This window comes from Vanellus vanellus (genome assembly GCF_965231255.1).
Source record: "Vanellus vanellus genome assembly, chromosome: 7".
Classification (NCBI taxonomy): domain Eukaryota; kingdom Metazoa; phylum Chordata; class Aves; order Charadriiformes; family Charadriidae; genus Vanellus; species Vanellus vanellus.
In genome coordinates this window covers 35036796-35059707 of record NC_138912.1, presented here as the reverse complement: position 1 = coordinate 35059707, position 22912 = coordinate 35036796, and the positions used below count along the sequence as shown (strand labels likewise).

The 22912-nt window shown below is 38.0% G+C and overlaps 1 protein-coding gene across 2 annotated transcripts in view; it reads right to left on the bottom strand.

The window, feature by feature from the left end:
• Positions 1 to 2016: 2016 nt before the first annotated feature.
• Positions 2017 to 22912, bottom strand: part of REEP3 (receptor accessory protein 3) — a gene marked incomplete at its 3' end in the record, with an annotated part of 35146 nt that continues 14250 nt past the window's right edge. The window contains exons 2-8 of one of the 2 annotated variants that reach the window (XM_082486368.1): positions 18302 to 18374; positions 14485 to 14561; positions 13842 to 13962; positions 12411 to 12524; positions 5349 to 5496; positions 2822 to 2973; positions 2017 to 2073 (exon numbers count right to left, since the gene is read on the bottom strand). In XM_082486368.1, coding sequence (XP_082342494.1) covers positions 2017 to 2073; positions 2822 to 2973; positions 5349 to 5496; positions 12411 to 12524; positions 13842 to 13962; positions 14485 to 14561; positions 18302 to 18374 — 742 coding nt within the window. Of the gene's footprint in view, positions 2074 to 2821; positions 2974 to 5344; positions 5497 to 12410; positions 12525 to 13841; positions 13963 to 14484; positions 14562 to 18301; positions 18375 to 22912 lie in introns of both variants that reach the window. The other variant, XM_082486369.1, reaches the window with a different exon arrangement.

Genomic DNA, 22912 nt, shown 5'->3' with positions numbered 1-22912 from the left:
TACTCATTTGGGAGAGCAGCCTTCCTGTCTTCTGGTACTGCATCTTTGAGTACAGTAACACAGGCTTTGGCCTTTTAATCACATATCAACTGTTGCAACTTCTTACTAAAGCACTGAACTTCCTCAGAGATGTTAAAAGCACTGTGCCATCAGCATTGCTATTTTTGACCAAGGCTTTGAACTTGGCTTAAAAATGCCTACAATAGCAAGTGAGAAACACAATGCTAATACAGACCAGCTGCATTTTTATCCATACAATGTGAACCCTGGCCCAAAGTCTACAGAAGACTACTTCAAATGTCAATATATATTAACAGGCCATTAAGTGCCTACCAGCAGTGAACCTGCCATAGCTGTAATATAAGGAAAAAGAACTGCAGCAGGCCCATGCCTTAAGAATATGTTTAAAAGCGCTGCAGTAGGCTTGCAGATGACTGTCATACCTGGGGGAAGGTCCAAGGATTGGAGTCTGAAATCCAAGAGTAAGAGGGATCACGTGCTATTTTCTCTTCAAGAAAAGTAATGCCATCTCCCCCCATGCCAAGTAATAAAATACTGTCTACAAAATGTAGGAGTTTTCTCCCTGAATCCACAGTAGAAATATAGTCACACAGAAAACTAGAATCAGCCCGATTTTCACAATTGCAGAAAACAGAACCAAAGGGGACCTCAAAAAGTCATTTTGACAAGTCCTTGTCTTGAATGACATTCCAAAATTAATCTCTGTGCAAACAGTTATGCCATGGGACTCTAGGTTAATAAAATGGCTGACTAAATCAACTAGACTTTTAGAAAAAGCTATTTGTAAATATTTTAGTAATAACTTTAGCGATAAAAGGAAGCACTACACAGCCAATTTTAGAATCCACAGATGATATGAAATATACACACATACACATTCTAATATATATATATATATATATATATTCACTCTTAAAGCAATGCAGAGCAATACCAAACCAGGGCCTGAATAATCTATCGTACATGCCTTCATGTCAGCATGACTTTAATACACAGCTGATGGGCTGATCAGATCCCTGAGGTCTATCACTGGAATTGCTACAAGTTTTACTTACCACAATTTTAACCAAAAACTGACTTAAATCATGTTACATCCCTCTAGATGAAGGAGGAAGAAAGACACAAACAAAACAGCAACAAAAAACACAACCAAAAAACCACACACAGACAGAAAACCACACAGCCTTGTAATACATAGAAAGGCACCTGATAGTATTAAGTGTTAGTAGCAATTACCTACAGCATCCTAAGTGTGCTTAAGCAATCAAGATAAATTTTAAAAAGACCATGAAATACAAGAATTGCTTGCATTCAAAAGATAAGTCTAACCTACTGAAGTCACTAAAATGACATGTGCAGCTGTAAATCAGTAACAGTGTGCAAAACTATACAGTTTTGCATAAAGTGCTAAATGTACCCCCAGTTTGCACCTATTAGTATTATGCAAGTTTATTAAGCTTGGCAATATGATGCAAGAAGATGATCTTAAGGATGTACCATATCTACCTTGTCTTTGCTTTTCCTTCGCCACCATCATCCACTGTCCATTTTTACATTTTTAAAAAACTGTACATTTTTAAATTACACGAAGGCCTTTTCAGGAATTGTAGTTCAGTAAAATATTTCAAGTATACCTATTTTTCCATGTAAACCTGGGGACACTATGGGTGTGATTTTCACAAGTTCCAAACACTTACAACTTCTGTTAATTCAATTGGAGTTGTAGTTATTTTGGTCTGTTCAGTACCTCTGGAAAAAGGCTGTTTATCTCCTGTTTAAGGAGTGCTGAAATTCATACTATAACTTGTCCAGATTTAAGCCTAAACAATAAGCAGTTACAGAAAAGCAGAGTAATACTTTAGCCAACCATTTAAGTTCATAAAACCAAGTCCTACCATACCCATTATATGAATCATACACAGATCTTTAACACGACACACTGAATTCAAGTTATTATAATACAGCAGTTTGTCTTGCAGGCATTGTGCAATACACTTAGAAGTATACAGCGGGTCTCTTCTTTACTCTGTATTTCAGTGATCCATACCGTATCTGAGGGGGGGGAAAAAAAAAGATAACTTAACGAAGAGGTGAGGGCAGAAATATTATGTACCTTCCCACTAATCCGATCTACTAAGCATCTTTAAATGTGCTCTGGGCACCTCACATTTTCAGTAAGAGAATCTAGCTACAACTGAACGAGAGACAGTTTCAACAGAATTGGGCAAGAAGGGTCTCAACTGTTTTCCCAGAATTACCAGAAAACTTTTGGGATATTCCATATTTATCCTTAAGTATCTTTAAATGTTGTGACACAAATATAAAGCACTTTGAATCCTACATAGAATCTTCACTTAGTGAGTTACAAGTCAAAGCAGGCCATATGTCTATGGGAACTAAACAATTCTGAATGTTTACTCCACTAAACTGCAAATGTCTAAGCACGCACAATTAAGACACAAATGCAGATGACAATATTGCTATCTACACCCCTTTCAAGGTGAGCAGGTCCTGGAATTTGGGCTTGATGGTGTCAGAATTAGTATTACAGAGTCTATTTCATCTTCTCCTTCCTTTTTCCTCACTTAGTTCATTTCATTCACGTATTTCCCTTAAAAACCCTAAAGTACAAAAGCTCCAAGCTTAGATATTGTTATTACATCCTTCCTTCTCCATTTAGCATTGTACAACCCACTGATCATTGATAACCCCTCTAAGATTAAAAAAAAATCTGCATTATTAAAAATCTCAAGGTACATTGTTAAAAACAAACTCAATGCTTAACTAAGATTATACTTGCCTCTTTACGGCCTTTAATAGTTTTCACAGATTTCATGCTCTGAGTTCTTCGAAGGCCTCTCTGAGCAAACATTTCATCCTCTGAATGTGTTCCCTCCATCTCTTCATCGGTTTTATCATCTCCAGGATTTTTTTCCAGCGGAGTTTTGTAACCTTTAAAAATAGTTTTATAAAAATTTTTATTAAGCAGCAGCTGAAACTTTTAGATTTCTAAGAAAGCCATGAGTTTCATCTCTAACACACATCCCTTATTCTTTTAAACGATATGGTCAATCTGCCAGCCGCTTCAAAACAGTGAAACATCTAGCCTGCCAGGAGCTTGTTACTTACAATTGTGCCATTTTTAAATAACAAGCCATTTCATTCCATAGATATGTAATGCAGTGGTCCCTTAACTGTCAGAAGTTAAACAACCAATCTGCCACCATCTTCTGCTTTACACCGAACTGCAAAAACCTCAGCGGTCATCTTGAGAAGTACTTAAGATCTTCGGCCACAATCCCCATGGGAGGGGGCTTGAACTAGATAATCTTTAAAGGTCCCTTCCAAAGAAAACATTCTATGATTCACTGGATCTTTCTTCATACTTGCATACCTCTTTGCATATTTAATACCAAAGTTCCTTTCAGATAGATACAATATCAAAGTATTAAGGGTTGTTTACAGCCAGCAAAATTAGGACCAAATTATGAATAAAAGATTCCACTAGAGGGCGCAAGCTGTTTAAAAACACATGCTGAAGAGATCCTTAGGGTCCAAAAGCACTGAATCCTCATCACAGACGTACTATAAACACCCCAAAGGTAGTCTCGTTCTTCCCCCCCCGCCAAGCTTTCCTTTTATAAGGCTATTGCAGAATGTACAAGCTGTAACACTCAGAGCCACCTTATAGAATCACATTCACCTACTGCACAGCTACTTAAGGGAGACTTGCCTCATCTGGAACATGCCTCTGCCTCTAATACAGTTTCAATTCATCTTTCTCAATATGGAAAACTTGGATTGCATCTGTTACTCATACATTTTCTGACAAGGGGTGTTTGCAATGACACCAATACTTCCTTATCTCTATTTGTAACACCTCTTCTGATGCAGAATCACATTTGCCTTTTTCACAGCAAACACACTGGCAGCTCAGTCATCCTTTGATCAATGTCCTTCTACAACTAGGTCTTTTCAACTGATTTGCACAGGAGCTCCCAGCTCAGATCACAAAAAATAATATTCTCTTAAGTGCAATGAAATACTGCTACACAGTGTCCCTAAGTCTACCCGTGGTTTAGTTCTTTTTTCAAATCTCTCATGCTGAAGAAACTCAAAGAAAACAGGAGTGCTGTACACTAGATTTGGATCCAGAAGTAGAAACAATTAAGTTATACTAGCTCTAAGAAAGCATTTTGACATGCAAGATTGAATCTTACTATCAGGGGTTATTTACACAGCATAATCTGTATCTGAGTAATTAAAAAAAAAAAATGAGCATTTTCAAGCTATTTCAGATAGATAACTAATGCTCCGTTACTGAGAAAGGGCCCCTGCACAACAGCTGCAGTGACATCATCCCTAACACAACTCTTGATGAATTCATGGGCTTTGTCTCTGGCCAGCAACCCCTGTCTTTACACTGACCTGCACGGGATACCTTCTGGGCTCAATTAGCAATTCAGCTTAGGGCCATGCAGGCAGCCATTTGTTCCTCAGACACACCATGGGCTACCATTGAATTCCTGATTCCTGGAATTCCTTGTGTTCCACAAGCACCACCCCTCCCCAAAATGGAGGGATGGAGAAGAAATGACAGGCATAGGTGAAAAGAAAAGAAATAGACCAAAGCTGTTTCATTTGTGGGAAATATCAACCACTTTAGATTGTAGCCTCACCATTTTAAAAGGTGTAATTGGCAGCCTCCAACTGAAACCTTTTTTCAAGCATCATAGGCTCAAGAGCAAAGTGATTATAATAATAATATAATAAAATAATAAGACATAATAAAATATCTCTGCAAAAACATGTATTGGTCATGACATCTTTAGGGTATTGATGTGCATCAGTCCATTATGATAACTTAATGCCTTCATTATTCCTATCACCACAAGCAATTTTACACTTTGAACTATCATTACAGACCTACTGAATTAATTTCCATTAATTTTCTCTTCCTATTTATTGAGCATCCATAAATTTTCATGTTTAACTTTTTGTACATTTGTCACAGAAACACCAGTTAATTATGTATTATTTTACTTCCAATTAAGCTTTACTTAGGCAAGGAATTCTTACTGCTAATAGGCAAAGATAGGAGCTATGAGTACAGTATGACTACACTATTAGTGGCTGTGAGAAGAAAGCAATTCAGGGAGCATTTCTCAACTGTCGTAATCTATCTTGCTCAAGTCAACTCTGTTGAAGTGCACTGGAATTCTTTGACACCTTCTCCATTTCTAAATGGGGTAAAGATATTTCTGCTTTCCCACTTTCATCTTCGGTGAATTGTTCTTTTAGCTAGAAAAAAAATAGATAGTACTTACCTGAAGATTCACTTGTGGAGGCTCTGGTTTTCTTTTTAGCTTCTGGTAATGTCTGATAGGGCCTCTGTCCTACTGGCTCATCTCCTTGTATAGTAGTCAAATCATGCATACTGAAGCTTCTCAGTTTCTCAGTTATCGCACCTTGACTCTGAAATATAACAATATCTTTAAAAACAAAGCAGAGGTTTAACTTTGCTGTTCAAGTTGGGTTAAGATGTCTAAGCCCATGCTTCCTTGTTGCACTGCAAAATTCATTGAACATAAAAGCAAATGTAAATCTACCGCATGCTTAAGTACTGCTTTTACCCAAGCTTAACTGTATATTGCTCCTAGACAAAAAAGGTTACAGATAAACCAGCAATTTCATTCCAAATGTCTCATTTTACTCCTTTAATCTGAGCAAATAAAGGCTTTTTGGGTGAGAGGAAGTGTTTAAAAAAAAAAAAAAAACACTCATCAGAAACGCTCAATTCACTTCAAACATCATACTTCTCTAGCAGTGCTAAGCAGCGTGACAGTGGCTTTAACACTTCCTTTTAAAAGTTTGGTTGAAGATATATAAAGATTTCTGATATTTTATATTTTACCCTCTACAATTACAAATATGTGTAAAAAAGGAAAAAAGCGTTAAAAATACACTCTGTAATATTAACTCAAGTAACCAAGAAACTGGCAGCACTACAAAAGCTCTACTTGACAGAAACTTGAAACCACAAACCAAAGAGGTCCTGCCTGGACTACAGGCTAGTAGGTTCTCTTACTAACGTAGCTTTACTGACATAATACCAACCCAAAATCTCATGCTACATATAAGGATAGTTGATCACATTTGAACATTAGTATACCTTCTCCAATTGTGTTTACATCTTTTCTTTATGGGACATAAAGTTCCCCTTTGGAAAGAAGGGTCGTCAAGCAGCTATTTCATCTTACACCAGATGATCTTATTACTAAAGCATTGAAGCTTAATTTATTGTATAAGCAACCAAAAGGACAAGCACATTACTCAATGTCATGTTAAAATAGCATTTAATTTTCCCATTCTGGCATACAAGGCAAAAAATAACCATTTCAGAGGAAGGTCGACAAGTTGGTGCATGAATCCCACTTTGAGCAAGGGTTCAAGATTTTGTTTCATTCTTACAAGTGAAGCTTTTCAGTAAAATTCCTCATTTAAGCATTATGTTAGCTAGCAGTAGCAGAAATCCGGGTGCAATTCCACACACCTTCTCTGCAACAGTACCAGCATAAGGCAGTTTAAGGCAGTTCTTGTACCACTGGCTGCAGCCATTTGTTCCCACTCTCATGGCAACAACTGTTTGCAGACAGTAGACCAGCACACTAAATTATTCCATGTTAAAAATAGCTATGTAAAGTGAAGAGACAGAGTGATATTCCTTAAGCTTGCATGGCTACCAAAGGCAAGGGGGGGAGGTGGCTGAAACCTAATATTCATTTTCTAATTGCCTAGTACAGCATGTAAAGCTAAGACAGTGTGCTGCTACACAGTATCTGCTGTAACACCTAAGACTGTTGATCAGTCTGCATCCTCTGCTTGAAGATATGCAAATGGACTCAGGTCTCAATCACTGAATACTGATGAATGCATAAAATGGACCAAGTTGGTTCTCAACACAATCCATAAAAATTCAGCACAACTCCACTCACTAAGTGTAGACAGAACCTACTATAAAATAGTGACAGAAGCTGGATTTGCCCAGAAACAAAAGTACAGAAAGACACACTGGCGTAACAGTTGCACAAGTTCATTCATCATGTGATGTACTATGAAAAGACATTTGGAAATTGCACAAGACAATGTAATTAAGATTATAATAACTAGCATGCTAAGAAGAAGTCACATTACAAGCTTGTATTTCCTATTCAACTGTAGATATAGAGGACTAGATCCAAGCTGCGAATGTTCAGCCTTGTTTTTCAGCGCAGCTTTTGCATACAGAATTTTGTTTTTCAAAGGGGAAAAAAGTCAAACTATGTGCCATAAAATAACATTGTGCCCTTAACCAGACTGCACGCTCGATGAGGCTAGAGCTCCTGTGGAGCACTGCCTCATTCAGCGAGGACATAACAGATTCATACAATGGGCCCTTCATTCCAAAAAGTACTTGCTGAGATGGAAAGTTTCACTCAAGTTACACACAGCAAATATTAAGAAGTCTGAAAGGATGCATATACAAATAAAAGATGCAGCACACGTGCCTGAGAGTCACAGTAGGAATGGAGGCTGCACAACCACTGCTGTACCACAGTCATGGTCACACATTATACTAATCCTACGTAGGTACTCCCTTCCATCCCCCCATGTCTCCTCCTGCCTGAATGCAGCCTCCGTCCCACCCCTGGGAAGATCCAGTCTAGCCAAATCAAGATTGATTTCTGCTTCACACCACTGCATAGACTAATTGGAGGACAATTTTCAAGGCTTTTTGTGTGGGTGTGGTGTTTTTTTATAATTACAAAAACCACTGAGCACACACCACTGTGCTTATAGAGCATTTAAGATTTAGGAAGATTCCTCCAACCCCCCAAGCTCAAAAGAAGCAGATAATTACTCTCTATTGAAACAAAGCATTCCACGAGGATCTGGATTACTATCAGCTCAGAATGAAAGTCTGGCTGAGAAATATTAAATACCCTCTACTGCAGGAAATGTGACATTACATACCCTCTACTGCAGGAAGTGTGACAGTAACATTCACATTTAGAATATTAATGCACTAAGAGTTTTGATACCTTGTTTGAAAGTTCAGAGTGACTAGCCACAGCTTGCAAGCAAGATGTTTGCCCACAAAACAGAAGGCAGAGCAATCCAGCTGCAGGTGGAGCTGAAGGGGGGACCTCTTCCTTCCACACTCCTGCCATGGGTATGGCAGCAGCCATCACCTCTCCCCAGCCACACGCACAGCCCCAAGGTGCTGCTCACGTGAAGACGGCAGAACAGTTGCCACACCTGCACTGGTGTCCCATTATTTGAACAGTTCCTGTCAGTAAAGAAGAAATACAGTGGGCTGCATCCAGCCCAGAGGCTGCCAACTAAACTACACCACAAAAGATTGAGACACACACATTTACAATTACTATGCAGGCAAAAAAAGCAGAGAACAACTTCAGTGCTCAAATTTCTATGTAAACGAACATTGGAGAGAGATGAACTGTGAGCTCGTGTTGTCTTACACAAAATGCAAGTCTTGAAGACTAAGTCTGCTTATTTATTCCATAGTATTTCCTAAAACATATTGAACGCTTTTCAGAGACCACATCCATTACTAGTGACCAACCTAAAGCACTAATTTAAGTTATAATGGGTTTCTAAATCTAGTTTTTGATAAATATAGCCTACTTAAGGGACTCCTTTTGAGATTACTCAGACTCTAGCAAGCTGTTAGTATGCCGTCTCATCAGCTGACCCTCATATATGAAATGCCCTTCTCCATTTTGTTATTTGGCATGTATTTTTATAGTCTATATACTTTACCCAGGGAAGTTGCTGTAAACTGACACCACACAGTAGGTCTGCCTCATGAACTCTTGTTTTTATTGTTTAAATTGGACTTGCACCCCCTCAGTGATCAGGATCACTGAACAAAGCTGCTTGTCTTCATTGGACAAGTTCTCAATGGACTGCATGTCCACAGAGCTGCTCGGAGCTTTGTGGCCGCAGAGCTGCAGTGTGCATTCCCAGCTGTTCTCTCCCTGATCCGATCCAGGCTGACAGGGAATGACTTCTGTTCCCTCTCAACCTGGAGAGGGACTGCTGTCCCGTGAATGACCTCTGCAGCATGCCAGGCAGTCCCAGCAGGGAGGAGGGATGAAAGCTGGTGAGCTGAGCTGCTCATGGTGATACTGGCTGTAGGCCACAGCTGGCTACAAGACACCTCCTTCCTCTGCCATGCCCTGAGTGGGAAGAAGGGGAAGTCTGAGCAAGGCCATTAGAATAACATTCAACCAGCAAAGAGGCAGCAGATTCAGGATGACTAAAAGACATGCAGAAACAAAGCCCTCGAAATGTTCGGTTGTTTGGGTTTTTTTAAACCAAATACGACTTTACAAGTGAACAATACTTATGTGACCTCAAAGGAGGACAGTGCATTTCACAGCTTATTTAGCAGCCATCCCACACACAACAATATAGAAACCAGTTTTCGCTAGTAGCTTGAGAAGTCAGAATTTATGTGTTGGCCAAAGTTAGAGTGCACAGGTAACTGGCATCTCAGAAGTTCTGGAAAGCAGATCAAAATCAAAATACAAGGTATATCAGTGAAACTTAGTGTTGTGGACATAATTTCCACAAATCCATATACTATTGAGCTGAAAGAGCTCCAACAACTTTCTTATCATTAAAGGCATCTTATTGCTGATTCTTTTATATTACAACTAAAATTTTTACTAGTAAACTATAAAAGTCAGCCTAGACCATATTTCTTCTAAGTCTCCTGAAATTAGGATTTTACAAAGATTTGTTTTCTTAAATTAATGTGACAGTAACACAATTTAACTTTCTAATGTATGCTATTTAGCAGGTTTTGAAACCCTAAGTTTTATATGAACAGTGGCTAACTAGTACCAGCTAAAAATACCAGTATAGGAATGTAAGCTACAAGCCATGACTCCTGCCAATTACATTTTAACTTAACTACAGCAGAGCACATTTAAATCTATGTCAAATTTCAGTAGACTGACCTGGCTGGCTGGCTGCTCCAGCCTGCCCTACATAGCCAACTAGCCTTTTAATACTAATCCCATATTCCTTTGACAGCCCTTGGAGAAAACCACTCTTTCCCATACTTGATCTTGAAAATGTTCCAGAGAATTCTCAAGCAATTTTAACGCCCTCCTAAAGTCAGCATAAGCAGACATCGTAGCGTTTTTTGCTTGAACACTTTAGTGAACAGTAGCTTTCTTTGGACCTTCCTCTTAGGTTTAACCTCCCACATTCTCTACTCCTAATTTGAGATCTAGTATGTCAGAATAAGCGTGGCTGCTGCGTCAAAAAAAGTGATGAAAGTGCGTCTCCTTCCCATCAAAACTGATCCCACTAATAGGATTCCATTCCTGAAATCCTATAGCATGCTCCACCAGCTCATACTGAAGAGATAATCTTTTCACCTGCTGGAGGCAGCAGTCAACTCTTGAAAAACAGGGAACAAAATCAAGAACACATGCATTGCCTCCATTTGTTTGCATGGAACAGTCACACTCAGCTTTTCAGAATGACAAACTTAAGAGAGGTTTAACATGCCAAAATAAGGATTTTCAGAGAGTCGCCTCTTTCATACTGTTTAAAAATGTCTATTTTAGGTCTTCGGTATTGTGATAGTTGTTTTGCCCAAGCATCTCATCTTCACTGAACTAATTCTGCAGAAATATTCATGAGCATGTTAAACAAGTTTTAACAAATAGAGCAGGCATCTTGCCAGTCACAGCTGAATAGCAATGAAATCTAAACACAGACATTTAGGAAAAAGTTATTCCTTATTTCAGAAGAAAGTGGGAGGAGATATTTGGGTGTGGCAATGGGTTGGTTAGTTTTTTGTCGTCCATCCGTCATCCCCCTCAATATTTCTCTAACACCATAGGATTAACAACTAAATATTCAACCTTAGCCAGACATAAGGAAAACACACAGTATAAGTATCATTACAGGTGCACATTGTCATAACTTATGATTTGCTGTCTGGCAAAGAATTTGCATTTTAGCATAATTTTTAAACATTTTTCCCCAGTGGAGTACCTCGAGGGTTGGTTTGTTTTAAATAACCTATTTTCACTCTGGAGACTTTCATCCCTTTAGAGGTGTACTCTATTTCATCCTAAGTTATTTCATGCCTCAAGGCAATACTAAGAAATTGAATAACAAAAAAAAGAACCAGTGATCAAATTGAATCACAATCTCAGTATTAGACTCATTATGTCCATATTTTAAGCAAAAAGTGATTTTTTTATACTACCACCCACGTAAATATTTAAAATAAGAGAAAATGAACAAACAAGAGATGCATGACTATTTTTCCAAACCTTTTTGAGACAGCATTTGAAAACATAGGTTTTAGAAATGTCTTTGGTTTATAAAGCAAGAAATTCACATACAAGTACAGAAATCTAAGTTAAATGCTAGCTGTAATTAACTTCGACAGCCAGGGATCTCTACATCGCTTTCTGTAACCTACTGTGTTCAGGTTTTCAGTCCTGTTACTATGAACACAGCAGTTTCATTTATTCCTGGGAAGAAAATAATCCTGATCACCTTAAGACTATCATTTAACCAGGACATACACATCCATCTTTCCATACATTTGTGTGTGTGTGTTTTGGTTTAAAAGACTATTAGGTAGGATAGACATTGCCCGACATTATACTTCCTTTGGTGGGCCAAAAGTTGCTTAGAATCTTACCTATAAGATGGTATTTGTTTTCTTAGACCTAGAACCCTCTGAAATTCAACTGAAGGTCATGAGTTTTGTAGGAAAGTAATTTGGGAACAACCACAGGTTACGTCATGATTTAACAGACATTACATGACAAAGCAAGAGTATGCTAAACAGTGATATGCAAGCTTATGTTTAGTGTATTAATTTAATAACTCAATCAACAAGATGCAAACAAGTTAATTGTGTCAAGATAACTTTTATCCATGGTAGTAACCTTTCATGCCTTACTTCACATGTGGAGTTACCTCAAGTTGATTGTAGAAAAACAGCAGAAAAGCCAGAAATCCTTTAAATAGTTTGTTTACCAACAAGAAAGCACAACAGAGACAGAAAAGAAACAGTGGTCATCTTTACCAAAAACCTGCATAGAAAACTGCATGGTATCTTTTGAATTACAGTAAACTGACCCCCATCATCCAAGAAATAACTACAAGCCATCTTAAACAAACAAACATAGGAGGAGGAGGACTAGAGGGCTGCAACCCTTAAATTGTGTTCCAGGTTTTCAACACATTTGCAGAATTCATCTTTTTGTTTAGGCATGGCAAATCCTCAGTACAATTACACCATTCTATATTGAGGACAAAAGCAATTAATACAAGCAGAAAGTTACCTTTACAGCTGCTGTCACTGCAGCAGTTGCTGCAAAATTCAACCCTTGCCTTCCAAAATTCACCATGGTCTCATAGCCTCTTTCTTTGGCTTGAACTATGTAGTCATCAATCTCCTAAAAGCAAAACATACTTAAGTTTTAGAGGGCTGTCATAAGAGAGTCACATTACCCCACAGTATTATTTTTCCATCAATAAAAGAAGGCAGAAGAAATCTTTAAGAAAATATTTAATGGGACAATTACTCTTGCCTTTGTATACGGATGTTTCATTCACTTATACTCTCTCATTTAGAAAAGGATTACGTTTGGTCAAACAAAAAGATAAAATAGATCACTTTTGCCCAGCTCAGAAACATTGCAGCTACATAGCAAGTTCCTTTCAGAGAGTAAGCTTAACTTGTCAGACAAAAGTTGTTCAAGAAATAACATGCTTAAGATGAAATGAGAAGGTTCCTTAAAAAGGTAGAGTCATCTCACAAAGAACTTCTGAAGCCATAGTGGCATAGTTAAGTACCAAGGACAATACAGTCATGACATTTGTGCCCAGCTGTGGTAAACGCCTGGAGCTGGAGATAAAGGCTTCAAGGTAGTTCACAACAGCTAGCAGAATACAGGGAAAAATCCCTTTAGCTTACGAAGTTGCAAACTGTTTATAGTTCAACCTTCAGAAGGTCAAGATGACCCTTCTGTTCATATCAGTGGCAATCACGTCAGCTACTTGTTTTGCCTAATAAAGGCCAAGCCCAGCACTGACCTTTATGAACACTATTTTCTGTACTGTGAGGTTTTTCAGTGGTATTCTTCACACCTTTGCTAATCGTTCTTTCCACACACCCAAACAGAATACTGAAGAAGAGCTAAGGACATCTGTGGCCCTGTCATACTTCAGCTAAAGCTAAATATCCTTTAGCTATTTTCTATTTGCGTATTTTCTGTTGCAGACTGGTCTTCCCTTAAATATCAGTAGGAAGTCTCTCCTCTTATGCTGTCAGTTTGCACACCAGAAAGTCATTGATGTCATTCGTCCTCAGAAGTTTTATTACTAGGTTAGGCTAGAAAAAATGGTAACATGAAAAGGTGTTGCTAAAACTGCATTTATGCTTCTGTACAGGGAGTACTGCACATGTTCTTCCAGTAGAAAGTCAAACTGCATCACTTCCACTCCACTGGGCTCCCCAAAGTGCACTAAGTAGACCAGAGAACACTAAGCTATCTCATGTAAAAAGAAAGTAGTACATTGTCTGTTCATGCAAATTAAACAGAAGCATATATATGGGCAGTCACATGCATTGACCTCTGCTAGTCCAAGTTCATGATGCCTGGCAAACCAGTAACACTGATCTGCTTTTATCATGCATCTAGTAACAGTTAGTATTTCAGCATATGGTATTTCCGTATTAGGCATTAAAAGTTTAAGAAGTTATTTCTTACCCTTTCTTTAGAAGAAAGAAGCGGGTGAAGAAATTTTCTGTAGATTAAACTTGCTCCTCTAGTATATGGGGAAAGGAGCCAAATAACAAAAGCTATCTTCAATTCATAGTACAGCGGAAACCTACAAACAAGTTAAAGATTGCATGAAATCAACAACTGCAACAAGAAAACACATAGTAATTAACCATGAGGACATCTATTTAAAAAACAATTATGTATTAGCAGATAGGATTCTTCACATAGAAGTTATATTAGACAAAAAAATAAAAGAATTATAGACCTATGGATGTAATTATTTTAATTGACTGTACTGTCATTTAAGAAATGGAAACAGTTAATATACTTGCTTTGCATTATACGTTCCTGCACAGAGAAATTATAGTCCTTCCCATAGGAACTTTTAAGAGTTCCACTCCCCTATTCAGTTGCTACAAAGGTGGAAGTTTTATGGTCCCTACTTTGAGTGACAGTACAGCAAGCTTGAAAACAGATGTTATTCTTCACATACACTGAAATCTTTTTGTGAAAGAAAAAAATAGATATCAACAAGCACAACTTCTTTATAAAATCTAAATCATTACAAATCAAAGAACATCAGAAACAAATACAGTTTCATCCAGAGTTCTTAAAAGGAGGATCTTACCAAGAGACTGCTAGGTCAGTTATTGTTTCAGTAACTGTATAAAGAGCAAACACAATCCAATACATCATCCAGCGAACCTGAAAATTAAAACACCATCTTCAGTAAGAATTTTGATTTCTCCTTTCACAGAATACACTATCCACTACACAGCCAGTTCAGAGCTGTCAAAGCTTTTAAAGATTTACACTATACATCATTGTTTTGAATCAAACAATGCTCTTAAAATACAAGTTTTAGTTCTGTTTTCTAACAGTCAACTAAATCTCTCACTTACCTTGAACATCTGTTCAGACTTGGTTGTCTAAACTGATTATATCTTTCAGAATATATATTACAGAATTAGTTCCATGTGTTTGTCTTCCCTAAAATACATTGCATTTGGCCACTGATATTTCAAAAACAGGTCAGTGCAAACCACCTCTGGTTATTCATATTCACTGAATGCCCACATGTTCTTTAAATTGCAACACTATCATTGCTAGAAAAAAAAAAAAAAACACCAAAAAAAAAAAACCAACAGAAAAGCATCACCTGCAACCAGACGCAGTAACCTTATTTCATTTGCGATATACAGACTACTAACTCTTCTGGTATACCCACAAAGCATTAAACACCACATTTGTTAGACATTAGTTCAAGTCCTAAATTCATGGTACCCTCTTTCAAAAGGAGGAATATAAATATACACTTCCCTACAGAGGCTGGGGCTCAGATTTAATCTTCACTTTCAAAGCAATCTTTCTTTTAATTGGACTTAAATAAGTACTCAAAACCTAATGCTACACTGCTGTGCATTATGCTTCAAAACCACTTCCTCTGTTACAACTTGAGATCCATTTATCTTAAATGCTTTTCTGCATTTCAATTTGAAAAGAAACTCAGTCATGTGATGGCATTCTTCACTTCAATCTCTTGGAGGATTTAGATATTTCAGGCTTGAATAAGCTAAGACAAACCTACAAAACAGCTGAAGTCATCTCTGACAGGCCATGTGACATTTAGACTGGTGACCTTTCCATGAACCAGAGTCAACACCTGAATAAAAATAAAATTAACATCCACCCTTGCCCCACCAGCCTAAGCATGACGCAATGCAATTTTTAAGATGCCATGCAAGACTGATTTTTTTTCTAGTATATTTTATACAGGCTACTCATTCTTTATTCAACATCTATTTCTCCAATTAGGAACAATAGTAGAAGTGGAGTTTATCTTGGGCTGCTAGGAACAGTAAGAAATGCTCTGCGAAAGGGCACATGAGATCTGCCAGGAGTCCTCTTGAAGTCTGGCCAAGGTCCTCAAAAACACAAGTCAAAAGATATTCTAGTACAACTAATGCATTAGGTACCAAAGTGTCCTTTATGAATGAAACAGTGACTTGCAGTGGTTTCCATACCAGAAAAAAAACCCACACACACCAGGAAAAGAAGGTCATAGGTCATATTTGACACTGCCCAGGAGACTATCATCTACCTAGTTCTTAAAGATGAAGTTAGAGGAGCTTTGATTGAATTTTGCTTTTTATGTTAAAAGGGTGATTACAGATTTGTTTTATCAAGCTTTTTTCCTACCATCCAAGTGTTAAGCTCATCTTTGTTGGCTTTGGCTGAAGCACATCCTTTCAAGTCAGGATTTTGAAGCCAGGATTTGAGAAGACCAGTCATTCAGACTTCAACACTACATTTCAGATGCTTATTATAAGCACTTTGGTGTAACACAGTGAAAAAGCTCCTCAAAGATCTTAGTCAACTCCATTAAACCAGAGTAATTACAAGAACAAATAAATCTCCTCAAAGGCACGGATCCTAATTTCTAGAACTGAAGTCCATAAGTCTTTTAAAATCACCAAAACCAGCAGCAACACTTTTTTTCCCCAGAAATAATCTTTGAACAATTTGGTGCATCATGACCTACACAAGAAGTCAGTGTGTCTGTACTTTTTGCTTGTTTTTTACTGGTGGAAGCAGTCAAAATTCAAAAATTTCACTGTTATAAAGCTCTTGCAATCCAGCAAACAAAAACATGGCTTCTGAGCCACAAATAACCCTGGAAAGAAAGTTGTGCATGGGCCATAAGATGACTGGAAGCAGAGCTGTGTCATTTGGAAGGCTGCAGTTAAATCTACACCCTCCCTGTGAAAGAAAATGACCAGCCATGGATTGTCCCCAAGATCTACCTGGACACTCAACCCAACCAGCAACGGAGTGGTGATTCACTGGTGAGTCAATGTCATTTCCTGCCCATGAAAAAGTCACTGTGATGAGTCTCGTTCATCTCAGCCTTACGAACATTTTGTATGCAACTGCAAGTTCGGGGACTGCTCAAAGACCACAGGTGACTGAAAAGCAGTGTTTTCACAGTAAGTGAAAATACACAGTTGGAAAAACATGGTTCCACGCTCTACTAAAGGTTTTGTGTAAATGACAGGCATCTCTAAAAAAGGATGCCCAAGAAAAACAGCTAAGTAATAGCTAACTGGACAACTGAGATAAGAGTAAAAATCTTAGCATTCTACAAACATTACCTTTCTTTTTCTAGAAAACATATTGCAAGAGGCAATGGTAACCTCTTAAAGTGATTTCTTATATTAGAGTTTGAAGCTGCTATCCTCTACTTCACCTGTGGATGCCTTTTGAGCCAGCAGGGAGGAAAAGCGGATTATAAATTCTTTGCATTATGTACTTTCCTGAGAGGGTAAAGTAAGCATGAGACAGAGGAAATTCTTCTCTTAATTTTTTTTTTCTCCCAGAAGTTTAGCACTAGCAGGCACTAGCTCTGTCTGCACAAATAAGCTCTAATCAGCTTGTACACAGAAACCAGAAGTATAAATATGATGTCCACTTTGGAGCCTTGATAGGGCAGTCAGACTAAATGTAAGACATACAACGGGAGGAACAACAGCTACTGCATTGTACTACTGCAACCAAGTACAAAGTGGAGACATCGTACATCCAGACAGCAGCACTAGGTCACAGCTACAGCCACCGAGTTAAAAGTAACTGATGGCACTGACTCCATCCTGAGTCAGGCAGCCAAGTTAAGAACAAGGTTCAGGAGAATATAGGTTAGTTGCCAAATTCAAGTTTGGCTGCCTCTTAAAACAGGGAAGTAACTCAGTGACCAAAGCTCCTTGGGACTGCAACTGGGTAACATTCTTGTGGTAATCATCATTGCTCACACTGAACAGTAAATAATTTAACAGATTAATTCTAAACTACAGTAATTGTGGTTTTCTCCACCTTACTCTTCTGTCTATTCTGCTTCTTTCCTCCACATCACCTTCACCAAATCTTTTCCTTCCCTGGTTACATTTTTTTCTCCTCTCTAATGAACAATGGATTAACCAGAGCTACCCTTTGCTCAGGTAGATTTTGAATCCCCTGTTAAGCTCCATACAATGACAATTACATTGTTGCTACTGTTCAAGTGGTCACTGAGAATTAATTTGTCATTGCTTATACTACAGGTGTTGGAATCCTTTTTTCTGCCCCTGTGCCCAGAAATGCATTATTTCGGGAACTTCACTGAAATGCAGCCAAAACGAAGGTTCACGTTTAAAAATCCTCCTAAAAAATATTTGTATACAGCATAGCATGTTGGACACATTTCAGCAAAGTCTATGAAAAGTCAGAGAAACTGTAACTTAAGCTCTCCAAACAAATTACAGAATTACCACTAGATTCACACAGGTGTTGTATCTGATACTAAGATAGTCAATTCAAGCTCTCATATGACTTATTGCACTGCATAATGAAAATTTCACAGTTGTACGTCAGGAGAGGCATTTAATTAGGCAATTAAAAGGAATGTGACTTACATATTCCTTCACATTTTTTGTCTTCACAGCTTTGTATGAGTAATATGCAGGATACAGCATCCCAAACACCAGCCTATTGGGAAATAAAAAGAGCTTTCAGAACAATACATCATTACAGCAATGCAGACAATTACAAAAAAATCCTATTCTCTAGCTTAAAAAAAAAAAAGTGTTATAGGTTGCTTGGAGGAAGTTTTACAATACACAAAAATAGAGCAACATGAACAGAAAAGGCTGTATGCCCTGAGGACAAGCAGTTTCGTAAGACTGCCTCTAATAGATAATGTAAAACTAGTAGCTCTTCTGGTTCAACCACAAGCAAAACCAGTCCTGCAGTCTGTGCATACCAAAAGACTGTTTCTGCATTGGCAGCGCTATCACACTTTAAAAAGCCTCTAACAACAATCGGTAGGTAATTTTTATCAGATTATCAGAAGATTCTTCAAAAGCAATTTTAAGACAACAAGAGTTACATAATTTCAGCTCCTTTTGCTACAACGCTGCAGCAATACATGGAAATGGAGGCAAGTGGGAATTAATCCAGTTATGTTCAGAACTTAGCCAAGTTCTGCTAAAATTCATCAAACGTAAGGTGCAGAGCAGGGTGAGAGGGTGCCAAGCAATCCATGCTGAGAGCAGGACCAGAAAAGATCTGCTCTAACACAAGTTTGTTACAACACAGTATTTTCTAGTAGGAGTCTTGGCCACAGACTAGGGCACCAGTTCTTTATAAGAAATTGAACAGCAGTAGTTGACATCTCCTTGACAAAAGCAAGAGCTCCATACTTTTATTTCACCAGCTTGTTACGCTTTGTAAAGTCAAGCAATTGCCTGCCTTTCATTCCAGCTGGCCTAAAGCAGCAATTACAGCAAAGTCTGGCTACATCTCTGCAGCATCACTTACAACTTGCTCAGGATGGTTATGTGGGAGAAATTTACACTTGTAGGGACATCCAGAGATCTTCTACAGAAGTTCAGAACTCTTAAGTAATTTCACTTCTCACTGTTAAGTGAAAGAAGATGCATCATGGCATCATGTGGGTTTTTTTAACGAGTCCACCTAGGACAGATCTGCCATGTATGATTTCAACTCAAATGGTTGAAGTTTACCAAACTAAATCAACTAAAATTTAAGGGTTTATAGTTGTGTTAGGTAGCTTTAAATAACTGCTTCTACCTACAGAGCCACTGCAGAAGACTGCATGATGCTACCAAGCTTTACATTATTTTGAGACCCAGGAAAGAATTATAGGAACTTGTAGCCCTATTTACTCTTTTTTTTTTTTTAAGCAACTATTGCAAGAGCCTTCATCTTCTACAAGATGTTACTTGCACAGTTTTCCACAGAACGTTCCTAGTATACAAGACACCAACGTAAGCTTGAATTCAACCAGTTTGATATCCACCATCTTCCAAGCATCACTCTGATACATAGGCAGAAGTCTTTTGCTTGGTAGGAAGACAATTTAGAGTACCGAAGTCATCTCCAAAAGTTAACATATAGTATAATAAGCAAAAAAGATATGGAATTGTTAATAGCAAAGGTGAGATACTTTCTTCAGCATCCCAAGTACCATAGAAAGAGGGTTTCTCCAGCTTTATTACAAGACAAATACATGGTTACCCATTGAAGGAAGCCTGTAGCAGAGGCAAGGGGATATTGGCAGATGTTAAGCTATAAATGCCGCAAGTGAGGGGGGAGAATAAAGTTATGAAAGCATAGCTGCAGAACACTTCATGTTTGAAAGGGCCTTGTGAAGTCATCTAGTCCAATCTCCTGCTAAAACCAAGGTCGACATCAGATTTGGACCAGGCTAATTAAGACTTCATCCAGTCGGGTCTTGACTTCCAAAGAGAGATTTCACATCCACTCTGGGCAACCTGTTCCAATGCTTAATGAGCCTGCTAGCGCAAAGTTTTAGCTATATCCAGTCAGAACCAGAAGTTTATAACCATTGACTCTCTTGGCTGAGTAGCACAGCAAGAGAATGTGCCTAACCTCCAAGCAGTTAAGTAAGATTGCTAATAAGTCCCTACAAAGCCTTCTCTTTTTTGGCTGAACAAACCCAGTTCACCCAGACTCTCCTCACATGCCATGTGCTGTGACTACCTTGGTGGCATCCACTGAACTTGCTCAAATAAATTAACATCTTTCTTGCACTACAAAGCCCAAAGCTGGACACAGTCAAATGTATAAATCTCACATCCACATCCCCCATCTGCTCCTAATTGTGTAATATGTATATATTTTCCTAATATTTTCCTCATTATTTAATGTAAGAATTATAAAACTCAACTTACGAAAAATCCTGACCCATATATTTTCTTACCTTAAAAAAAAAGAAGGCTCTAAGAAAAACAATTTGTTTCAATTGAATTTAGGACAATAAAAGTTACTACCTGATTATAAGTAAGAGTCAAAGCCAGTTAATCATGTATAGCTTTTTTTCTAGGATGCATTCACTTCCACAAGACAAGATTAGATCTGAACTAATCTTCTGGGGCATGTTTGCAATCTTTGCGTACATTGCACTTTTACCCATGCAGCAGAGTGGCTGATAGCAGCAGAGGAGCTAAAGGACACTTCAAGCAGGTCTCCACGAGATCAGATTCTTCTGTAGCAGAAAGGGATGGTGGACAGCAGATCACTTAAAACAATATTGATATGAAAAAGCGTAACTGGTGTACCATAGCAACAGTTTAAAACTTGTATTGGGATGCTCTTAATTTCACAGTTTATGCTAAACTGGAGTTAACAGAAGATGAATCTTCTCTTTAACGTGCTAAGCTGCTACTCCACTGCAGCAGAGCTTACCTACGCATTTCAGATGTTGAACTGTCTTTTGAAAGAATCCAGACTACTTGAATTCCAGTTCAGCATACTAATCTGTAGAAGCCTATCCAAATACAGCTCTACTACAATCCGAAGACCTTTCATCCTAAAGCCAAGAAAAGCAACAGGCAAAAAACCCTGAACGGTTTTATTCCCAACTAGGAGAAAAGCCTGACAACACAAGTTAAAAACCCCACTTCACCCAAATAACAGGAGATCTGCAAACAGAAGGAATACGAGATCAAACACGCTTCATTTTGATGAATTTCTGTAGACAACAGCTCTTCCTCTCATTTTTGTCCTTGTGGAATACCCTGTTCAGTAACCAGTTCTAATGGCTCTCACTTTTCCTTGTTCTTCTGGCTGAAATTATAACCATTAAGTACCAGAGATAAGGAAAACCTTGTTAATTCTAACAACATAACACAGACTTTATAAGGGCAGAAATTTCTTTGTTCAAAGAAAAGACACAAAAGAGGTTCCTGAACATAAATGCTATCAACTGTCAGACAGCTGCATAATTATATGCCAGCAGTTACTGTTCATCTATGCACCTCTCAAATTCTGAAAAAATAGTCAAAAACTATTTAAATAGCTCCAAGCAGCCTGCACATGTAAGTTTATTGCTATGAAGCATACAAACCAGGAACAGTTTGAATCTTTCACTTAAGATTTTTGGTCTATACTTTTCCACTCACTTTACTGTCAAGTAGCACCACTCCTATTTAAAAAAATAAAGTAGTCATATTTTTAAATTTAAACAGCAATTTATGCTCTGAATGTCATCCTCTAAAATCTGGTAAAAACAAGAATTGGAACAGAATGGAATTTTTTTTGAGAGCACTGCTTCAGAAACAATTATCTTCAAGCAGAAAGCTTATTACAGTAACAATAAGATGATTATAAAGTTAAGCTAAAGAAGACCTCAAGTTAAACAAGAACGCTAGCATCAGACAAACACAAAAAAAGGTAGCTAGTTTTCCCCATTTAGCAAATCTTTATGTTACTCAATACTGGTGAAATCAAGAGTCAGAAAAATTCCTATTTTAGTATTCACTTTTTTCTTTTAAAGAATTCTTCTAGAACTCACTCTTAAAACCAAAGAATGAGAAATTTAACACCACAATGTATTATTATTTATTAGTGCTTAATACTAGTATAACATGCAAGTGTTAGAAACTTGTCCCCAAAAAGTGGGCAGATAGGACTAAGAATGAAAAACATCAGCACATTTAGCCAGTAATACTAGGAACCGGTACTGTGAAGTTTTTATCTCCTTACAGCCAGAACTGACATTTTAAGTGTGGCATGATGCTGCTGCCAACTCTAGCATCACCACCTCCTTCACATGGTCAAAGTCATCTAATCTTAATGAAAGCTACCAGGCAATGTAACAGTAAAAAAGCCAACTTGTCACCACTGAGTGTATTTGAAGGTCAGCAAATTCACTTTCACCCTCCATCTATACATGATAGTTTAGTATACAGGCAAAAGAGAGATCACTGCAACTGACTGAAGCAGAAGCACCTAGAACAGGAGCAGCAGGGAGCCTGGGCACAATCAGCATCATTGACATAGAAAGCTACAACAGCTGAGCATGTTCTAATAGTTTTCCTGTTTGCATCGATACCCCCAAAAATCTCAAAGATAACATCACCTACTGCCATGCATAAGTGCATCCCTCCTCTGTTATTTCTACAGTAACTACACAACACACTTACTTCAAGGATGTGCTTGATTATTCCAAGGCTTTGAAAATTTAAAAGTTTGTTATTTTT